Source organism: Guillardia theta, assembly GCF_000315625.1.
Source record: "Guillardia theta CCMP2712 unplaced genomic scaffold GUITHscaffold_250, whole genome shotgun sequence".
In the NCBI taxonomy this organism is placed as follows: Eukaryota; class Cryptophyceae; order Pyrenomonadales; family Geminigeraceae; genus Guillardia; species Guillardia theta.
In genome coordinates this window covers 27,882-37,138 of record NW_005434426.1, presented here as the reverse complement: position 1 = coordinate 37,138, position 9,257 = coordinate 27,882, and the positions used below count along the sequence as shown (strand labels likewise).

General features: G+C 55.2%; 2 protein-coding genes across 2 annotated transcripts in view; one reads left to right on the top strand and one right to left on the bottom strand.

Moving 5' to 3' along the window:
* The window catches only part of GUITHDRAFT_166769 (hypothetical protein), a gene marked incomplete at its 5' end in the record, with an annotated part of 10,885 nt that extends 4,454 nt beyond the window's left edge, over window positions 1-6,431 (bottom strand). The window contains 17 exons of the mRNA XM_005819012.1: window positions 199-303; window positions 469-546; window positions 687-855; window positions 1,102-1,183; window positions 1,401-1,505; window positions 1,626-1,662; window positions 1,992-2,221; window positions 2,483-2,632; window positions 2,824-4,244; window positions 4,581-4,693; window positions 4,988-5,124; window positions 5,174-5,224; window positions 5,275-5,333; window positions 5,378-5,517; window positions 5,567-5,685; window positions 5,736-6,039; window positions 6,103-6,431. Coding sequence (XP_005819069.1) covers window positions 199-303; window positions 469-546; window positions 687-855; window positions 1,102-1,183; window positions 1,401-1,505; window positions 1,626-1,662; window positions 1,992-2,221; window positions 2,483-2,632; window positions 2,824-4,244; window positions 4,581-4,693; window positions 4,988-5,124; window positions 5,174-5,224; window positions 5,275-5,333; window positions 5,378-5,517; window positions 5,567-5,685; window positions 5,736-6,039; window positions 6,103-6,431 — 3,629 coding nt within the window. The remainder of the gene's footprint in view (window positions 1-198; window positions 304-468; window positions 547-686; window positions 856-1,101; window positions 1,184-1,400; window positions 1,506-1,625; window positions 1,663-1,991; window positions 2,222-2,482; window positions 2,633-2,823; window positions 4,245-4,580; window positions 4,694-4,987; window positions 5,125-5,173; window positions 5,225-5,274; window positions 5,334-5,377; window positions 5,518-5,566; window positions 5,686-5,735; window positions 6,040-6,102) is intronic.
* A 1,725-nt stretch (window positions 6,432-8,156) lies between these two features.
* On the top strand, window positions 8,157-8,971 carry GUITHDRAFT_156419 (hypothetical protein; the record flags this gene model as incomplete). The annotated part of the gene is made up of 1 exon (XM_005819011.1): window positions 8,157-8,971. A coding segment is annotated over exon 1 (445 nt), but the record flags the coding sequence as incomplete, so codon positions are not given.
* Between the last annotated feature and the right edge of the window lie 286 nt (window positions 8,972-9,257).

The window sequence follows — 9,257 nt, the reverse complement described above, 5'->3', positions numbered from 1 at the left end:
GAGCGGGTGGGATTGGAGCGGTCGATTTTCAAAGGGGAGGGGAGGAGGAGGAGGGGAAAGGAAAAGGAGGAGGAGATGGTGGTGGTGGTGGTGGTGGTGGAGCAGAGGGAGGAGGAGGAGGAGAACGAGGTGGTGGTGGTGGTGGTGAAGCAGGAGGAGGAGGAGGAGGAGGATGAAGATGGAGAGTTCAAGACTGACATGGCCGAGCTGAACTCCAGGCTGTTGCAGTGGGTGGAGATGCACTCAAAGTGGAGGGCGAAGCCCAAGGCGAAAGAGATCATGGCGCCGAGGTCAAAGATGTTCCTTGTGAGGGTAAGATGTGAACTCCCTCCCTCCTCTTCCTCCCTCCCTCCTCTTCCTCCCTCCCTCCCCTTCCTCCCTCCCTCCTCTCCCCTCCTTCCCTACCTCCTCTCCCCTCCCTGCCTCTCTCCCTTCCTCTCTCCCTTCCTCTCTCCCTTCCTCTCTCACCAGACGTCCATTAGGTAATCGCGGTAACCAGCGATAGCCATCTGCATGACCTCGCGGAAAAGGGAAGAGATAAAGTATCTGCGAAAGAGTGAGGGTGAAGGGGAGGGTGAGCAGGAGGAGGGAGGGGTTGAGGAGGAGGAGGTGGTGGTGGTGGTGGTGCAGGAGAAGGATGGGTGATGCGCTGGAGGGAGGAGGAGCGTGAATGGAGGAGTACTCACACAACGAGGACCCATTCGATCTGATGTATCTTGTCGGAGTTGTACAAGATGATGACTGAGTTGTCGACAAGGGTGTTGGGCATGAAAGACAATGTGAAGGCGATGGTGACGGCAATTGACTGCATGGCGTTGGCCAGGTAAAGGACGATAGGAGCCGCCCAGAAGCAAACTGACAGAAAGCATGTTAGAGAGCAACCAGAGGAGGAGAAAGCAGAGGGAAGGGGGATTGCGAAGAGGAGGCAGCGGAGTAATTGGGTTGAGAAGGAGGAAGAGGAGAAGGAGGCGGAGGAGAAGGAGGAGGAGGAGGAGGAGAAGGAGGAGGAGGAGGAGGAGGAGGAGGAGGCGGAGGAGGAGGAGGAGGAGGAGGAGGGAAGGGTCGATAGGAGAATTTTGAGGTGGGAGGGAGAAATCAGACCGAATTTCTGAAAAGGAGAGAAAGTTTTCATCCAAAGCTCTTTGAGCTCGGGCTCTGGCACTGTGTCTCCAGCATCTACCCTCTGCATGCATATACTTACAATCGTCATACCTGACCACTCCCCTCTCCTCCCCTCTCCTCCCATCCCTTCCCTTCCCATCCCCTCCCCTCCCCTCCCCTCCCCTCCTCTCCTCTCCTCCCCGCTCGCCTCGCCTCGCCTCTCCTCTTCCCCCTCCCCACTCCGGTCCGTCCTCCCCTTCTTTTCTGTTCCCTGCACTTCTCTCTTCCTCTCCTCTCACCTGCTCCAGTCTGCGCAGTTTCATGTCAAGCCCATGCGCTTTCCTCTGCAGTACCGCCAGCAACACGTCGTTCTTGCGAGGTTCGTAAGGAAACCCGTCGGGCGCCTGAACAGGAGGAGCGGGTGAGACAGAGAGCAGGCGAGGCGGGAGGGAGGGAAGGAGGGAGGGAGTAAAGAGCAGAAGCTTGTTGATTGAGGGTGAGAGGAGTGCAGGTTTCATCTGCACCTTCCTTCGTTGAGTGGCGGATCGGAGGACTTCGCTCCTGCGAATGAGTAAGCAGTGTGACGACAAGTTGCTAGGAAAGAACAAAGGAAAGATGAGGAGGAGGTTGCGAGTGGGCGGTGGTGATAATGGTGAAAGGAGATTCTAGGAAGAGGACCCGAAAGAGAGGGTAGGGCAAAACAAGTTGTGTTGGCAGAACGAGCAGAAGGAGGAGGCGAGGGCGTGGAGGAGGTGAAGGAGAGGGAGAGGAAGCGAGCGGTAGGAGGACGAGCAGAGGGCGAGGAGGAGTAGAGGAGGAAGGAAGAGGAAGCTTGTGTAAGGAGGAGGGGAGGAGGAGAAAGAGGGGAGAGAGGGGGAGGAGCGACTGACGTGGGAGGGAGCTTGAACTCGAAGAAGTTTGCCATGGCGAGCAGGCCGCAGCAGGGGAAAACGCCAAGGCAGATCCGCCAGAAGTTGTTGTCATAGGGAGACATGTCGCCGTAGAAGCGATTCTCGATGGAAGATTGGCAGCACTTCTCTACAAACGTCTCGCTCTTGCTCATGACCGCCAGGTCCAGCAGCGCCATGCCCCTCCACATCCGCAGAGGACTGTCTAGCGCCTGCAGCATCGTCATGGTCGTGGTCGTGGTCATGGTCATGGTCATCGTCGTGATGTTCCGCACCAGCAACACCTCCACCTCCAGCACAGCACCAGCATCATGATGATGACGCCGACGACGACGCCGACGACGATGATCATCATCATTATCACCATCTTCATCACAATCGCCATCATCATCACCACCACCACCACCATCATCATCAGTGTTGTTGCCACCACCATGCTTCCCCTCTCATTGTCTGCATCATCGTCATCGCACCTGGATAGCCAAGTTGAGATCTTCTTGCAGAGCGAACCGGTAAACACCGATGGCGAGCTCCTCGAAGTGATCAGCATTGCTCTGCATCGACTTGGCGTTCAACGTGTCCACCCCCTTCTCCTCCGACATGTTGCGCAAGAGGTAGGCAGCCTGCAAGGAATACTCACGACCAGCATCTCTCATGCAGCAGCAGCAGCAGCAGCAGCAGCAGCAGCAGCAGCAGCAGCAGCAGCCTGTGCCCCTCCTGCTCCTTGTCTTCTTGTTGCTGCTGCTCCTCCTCCTCCTCTTTGACCCCCACCCCCTCGACTTCTCGTCTCGCAGCGCATCCCACCATCTCTCACCGTGATCGCGTAGAGGACAGGATTGACAGTCTCCTGCCAGAAGAACTCCGACATCTCCCTCCTGTTCATCAGCACATTCCACAGGAAGAGATCTGCGTAAGGCCCGTCGGTTCCAAGCTTGTATCGGAAGAGGCTGCCGAGGACTTTGGTGTAGAGGGACTGGAGGATGATAGTCTTCTTGTAGTCCTTCACTTGTTTGATTTTATGCGTGAGCTGACCCTCCAGCTCCTGCCGCTTCACCAACTTCTTCAGCTCTCGCTCTTTCTCCATGAGCTCCTTGTAGAGCTTCCTCCTGATCTTCAGCGAGAACGGCTCCGTCAGCGCTACCATGTCCGTCTCCCCCACCTCCGGCAAGCTGTCCTCCTGCCTGACAAACATCTTGTTGAAGAAAGTGGTCATGGCTCGCAGGCAGTTATAACCCTCGTTGATGTACTCGTCCTTGAGGTCGGACGACAGCGCCATCACATGGTCCGACGTCTGTTCGCCCTTGCTCATCTTGATGAGCTGGGACCACCTTCTCATGGCGTGAACATCGCTCTTCTTCTTCTTCGCCGCCACCGTCATCTGCGACGAGTGCAGCCCGAGCGAGAGCGTGAGCGAGTCGCCGCCCTGCCCCAGCGTCTTCAGCTCGTCCATCATCTGCTTCTGCCCCAGCATCTTGATCCGGAAGATGTCGATGCTCGCCCCGTGCTCTAGCAGCATTTTCGCCGCGCGCACGTTGTTGCGCGCGAGAGCGAGCATGTAAGAATTGTTCAACACCTCCACGAACTGCCGAAAGTCCCTGTTCTTCAGCCCGCTCTTCTTCATCGAGTACTGCAGAATGTCCTCTCGTTGCCACAGGATCGAGTACTTGAGCTTTGCCTGCAGCGCTGACGCGTTGTCTTTCCTCCCCCTCCCGATCCCGTTGAGCAGGCACTGGAGGAGCGAGCCCTTGAAGTCGATGGCGTTGGGCTCGGGGTCATGCAGGTTGAACACCCAGCACTTGTTGGTCACAACCGCTGCCAGCGCTCTCCTGATCATCTCGACGTTGTCCGTGTTTTCTGTTGGGAGCTCGTAGGAGCGGATGAGAGCTGCGGCGTCTCGCTGGATACCCTTCCTCCTCTCTTCGTCCTTGATAGCCGACTTGTCAACGTTGGAGAAGTCAGCCATCATCTCCATGATCCTCGTGAAGTTGTAGCACTTGTACTCGTCGCTGTCCTCGTTGCTGATCAAGTCCTTGTCCTCGTCCAGCCCGAAGTGGTCCGTGAGGAAGCGGAGGAAAGAGCGCTGGTTCTGCTCCAGCTTTCCGGGAGGGATGCAGTGCTTGTGCCCCTTGGCGAACCGGATCAGCACAGCGTCGGCCAGCAGGTCGGCCGCCTTCCCGCTCCCTCGCACTAGGATGGAGGCCGTTCCGTTGTTCACAGCATCGAGCACTGTGTTGACTGCGCGAGAGCAAAGATCAGTGCTGTTGGCTGAGATGTAGGGGAGAGGAGGGGGGGAAGAATGGAGGGAAGAGCAGAAGAAACGAAGAGGAGGGAGGAGATTGTTTTCTTTCGGAATTTGCCATCGAAGTGCAGACAAAAACAATCATCCATCAACGAACATAAATTTATCCCATACGAATGAACACACAACGGCACACTCAAACTTCACAGAGTGAAGCGTGTCATTTCCAATGTCACAGAAGCAAACAGCTTCAAGGAGCAGACACAAACACTGCACGGCACGCCAGACAGCACCGCGAACAATGGGCGAGGGACAAGAGAGTTTCGGCTCACCTGTTCCCATTCCTCCTTGCACGCAAACTGAGACGATAGGGATCGGCCCTGCATTATCCTTGGGTTTGACCTTGTTCTCCGAGATGTTTTGACCTTCCCAGCCCATCCTCAACCTGCCATTTCATCCTTCAGAAAAGGAAGCGGAAAGTTCTGCTCATCGGCGATCAAACTCTCATCGCGATCAAAACATGGCGATCAAACTTATATGTTCGACCTCTTCTCCCTCTCCGTCCCATCTCCTCTTGTCGCCCCCTCTCCAAAACCATCACCATCCCTTCCACCACCACCCTCCTGCTCCTACTCCTCTACCATCTTCTCCGCCTGCTCCTGCACCTGCTTCCGCTACTTCGCCTCTTCCTCCCACTGCTCCACCACAGCTTCCGCCCAATCCTCCTCCTCAGCCTCACTTCAGCAGCGTCTTGAAGATGACTCTATCCATCTCGTTCTCACGAGCATAGTGCTGCTTGAAACCCCGCGGGCATCCTTCCAGGTTGACTGAGATGCAGGACTCGATGTCAGCCCTCAGCTGGGTCTCCCTGCCGAACTAGCAACAACACATTCACGCTCCTCCTCTCCCGCAAAGTGAGCCTGACCTTAGCAAACGAGCCGTCGTCGGCAAAGATGAAGTGCGTGTGGTTGACATCCTTCAGATGCCCGTCAGCACCACCATCCCCATAATTCCCCTCCCCCTCACCAGCCCCACTCCCATGGCCGAAACTTTCTTCCTTTCCTTCTCGCTCTTGCGCGAGATCTCTGCCGTCAACGTCAGATCCGGACGGCGTTCAGCCTCTCCTCACCTTCATACGATGTCTTCAGCGCGCCGTTCGCATCCCTATCCCCGCCCAGCATGTACTCGCTGCCAAGGATGGATCCGAAGGTAGCGATCCCGAGCAAAGGAGCGTGAGGGTTGTACTTGGCCCTTGCTTCCCCCACATACCTATGCACAGAGTGAGGAGGAGGAGGAGAAGGAGGAGGAGGGTGCATACTTCATAATCCCAGCGTTCGTCCCCCCAGTCACGAAGAGAGGGTTGAGGGACTTGGTTCCCTCCATCATGCCCCTCATGATCTTATCCTTCTCGTCGGTGCTGAGGTCGAACTGCATAGCCTGCGTCCACCTCTCAGGCACAACCACCGGGGCCCGACCCTCCCACTCACCCCTCCTGTCACTGAGATGACTACATCCGGCTTCCGGATCCCCCATACATGTTCCATGAAGAACCGGATCAAGATCGTGTTGTAGCTCTTGCCAGTCTCGCTGTTCATGTTGACAACCATGTACTTGGCAGGATCCGAAGTGTCAATCTTGGTCCACTGAAAAGATCCGATGCAGCTGCTGGCCGGAATTTTGTCCACGCTCGCTACCTTGAACGTATCCTTGACATACGTCCCTGACCTCCCGGCCGTTTGCTTGACAAACTCCTGCACCTCCTCCTCCGAGGGCTTCACGCGTGGAGCCCACCTACGACATGATCTCAGACCAAAGAAAAGAGGATCAGAGGATCAGCGGAGCAGGAAGTAGAACCTGATGGAATCAACAGCCTTGAACAGATTCTTGAGCCTCATGCGAGCATGCACGAGAGAGAGGAAGCGACGAAGAGCCTCCTGCTGCGTCTCGCTCAGCTTCGATAGCTTGGACTTCTTGGACTCGTGCTTCCCGTTCCTCTTGTCTGCCTTGGATGCCAACAGGCCAGGACGCTGCATTCCTTCATAGCTGTCAATCAACCCTGGAACTTGCGACTTCTTTCTGTGCGTCCTCTTAGATTTTTTGGTCAAGGGATCTAGGGAGATTCCATTCCTTTCCCTGGGGATTTCAGCGTTGTTGAGCTGATCCTGTTTACCAAGGAGATCCATCTTGATTGAAACGGCTGAAAGGCTTGATTGGTTTCACGACATTCCTGAGGCAAGTACAGGTCAGAGTAGACGCAAAGCAAATATGTATTGCACGATCAACTGCGCAATTCTGGTGGACCTCTCTGCCAAGCTGTTTGGATCAGTGAAGTAACTTCCTTGACCGACCGACCGACTGCATGACTGGCTGGCTGGCTGGCTGGCTGGCTGGCTGGCTGGCTGGCTGGCTGGCTGGCTGGCTGGCTGACTGACTGACTGACTGACTGTCAAGTATCTACTTCGCAAATCAAGTCAAGATAGGCTCGAAGTAACTTCACATGCCTTGAAATAACTTGGAATCACTTCGCTTTACTAAGTATATCAAAGAGATAAAACTCGAGTCTGCACACCATACCTTCAACCACTCCATCTCTCCCCTACGATTCTGATCTGCAATCATGCTGTGAACCATCACTGCTCATCTCCGCATTCTAGATCTCAACTCCTAGTCTACCACAGCCCTCCCCTACCTGCTTGCTCCTATCCTGACCTCGATGCTCCATGCACATAAACTAGAGGGGGATCCAACAGTTCGAACTAAAAATAATGTATTTTGTATATAATATGGAAAAATGGACATGTTTTTTGGTAGTGATTGCCTGATTTGTACAAAAATTTATAATTAAAGATTGCTCATATGTAAAGATTTCATTAGTACCAGATTGTACTACCACCCCCTTGTTGCTTACACAGAGATTACAGTTCTCTGCCTACTGAGGGTGGGGTAATCAACCCTTCTTTAATCGGGGTACTACGGAGGGAAATAGGGGGTAAACGGGAAAGGGGGGTAACGAAAAGAGGGGTACAAGAAAGTTCACATAGAATGGAGGGGTACATGAATATTCCCCTAATGCACCTGCAGACTCGAAAAGAGATCTTTTCACTTTCTGAACAACTTTAGGTCGACTGTCAACTTTCACTTGTATTCGGAATGTCCGATGGCTCAGTGACTGGGGCCACGCGCCGCAGTCGCCGGCGGCCCAGCGGGTCCGATCCCCGCTCAGCCGATCATCGGGTGCGGCTGGCCAGTGAGTCGGAGGTCCGACGGGGGGGGGGCCAAGACGGTTCAGCCGCTTAGTACGGTCAGCTGTGGGGGGCGGGAGCCGGCAGCCTGGGGGGCCGCCGGCCCCGGCCGGGGGGGCCGCTGGAGGCATCCGACTTTCAAGCGGGGGCCTTGGATTTTCAGAGTCAACTGAGTTACCGGCCCGGGCCCGGTGGCCTGATCAGACTCGCCTCATGATGACTCGGACTCGGCCTCGCCGGGAACTTCGGAAGCCTCAGCTGCCGAGTCACAAGTGACCCGGGTGCCACTCAGTGGCACTGCTATCCGGCGGGCCGGGGGCAACACATACAGTCCTCGACTATCCTGGCGATTGTCCTACGGTACTGATTTTTCACTTAACTTTGAGTAAAGGTGACCCAGTACGGTACGGCTGTACCGTACGGTCCCGCCGTCGGATCCTCAGGGCCAAACTAGTAACTCAGTCACGGATACCGGTGAGTCAGTCCGACCGTCACCGGGGCCCGGCCGCGCGGCCGGCCGGGGGGGGAGAGCGGTCCGATCCGATCCGGCCCGGGAGTCCGGGCCGCCCGGCGGGCCGGGCCGCGGCCCGCGCGCCACCGGTGACCCGGCCGCGGACAGTCCACGGTCACTGAATGCTGCGACTTGATAGGCACGTCGGTTTGAGGATATGCAGTCAGGTCGGTGCAGGAAGAATGAAGCGGCGGCGATGATCGTGGGAAGGAGACGAGACGAGGAGGAAGAAGAGGACGAGTAGGAAGAGGATGCGATGCAGGAGGAGTGAGATCGACAACCGACAGCTTGCAGTGGATGAGCAGTCCCCAGAGAGAACATCACATATTGAGGTCGCTACTTCCCTGCTGACGCTCCTTTTGATTTGACCTGCTTCCTACACCAACTTCTCCGTGAGGACGACAAGCCTCCTGCCTCTGTTATCAGAGTCTCTGCTGATTCTTCTTCTCCTTCTCCCTTCCACATCAGGTCATGCCAGCCATGCTCATGGCCGTCAGTTTCATTCTTGCCTACCTGCTGCCGCTCGTCTCTTGCAAGCCAGGAGACGTCATTCTCAACGTCAACTTCGTGCAACAGAACTGGTCGGTGTACATGCCGAACGGGACACAGAATCCATACACGCTAGAACTAAATGCTCGAGATAATGCGATCAAGATGAAAGATGCTTGCAACTGCTCCTGGTGGTTCCAAACTCCCCAAGGGTCGCTGAACAAGTTCAAAGAGTCTGGTTACAACTCCACCCTCCGCTTTTCAATTCAGAGTCTTGAATGGTCGGGAGCTTTCATTGATGATTATGATGTGATCCTGATACCAAACAAGAGGCTTCCAAACATAGGGATCAGAGGCGTGAGGGACGGGTCTCTTATGTCAGGGGTGTATGATGTGCAGATCAATGAGTACCAACAATGGCAAATGATTCCAAAGGTGAATCGTTATGGAAAGATCACAACACCGATCAACTACGTGGTTGCGACGAAGTTTGACGTGATGCAAACGTTGAGCAACATAGAGTTCATTCAGATCCGAGGAGGATATTATTCCGGCACAGAAAAGACCCAGTTGAGTCTGTTCCAGATGATTGAAGGTGATTTGCCTTCAACAGGATCGCAAAGCTCTCCGGGAACGGCGACATCATCCAGTTTGGACTCAATCTTTCACGAAGTCGGCCAAACAAGTGCGCTCAGGTATGAGCTTGAGTTCAACAGACCAGGGTTGGAATGCGCTACTTTCTTGGCTTTATCTCAAGGAAATCTTCG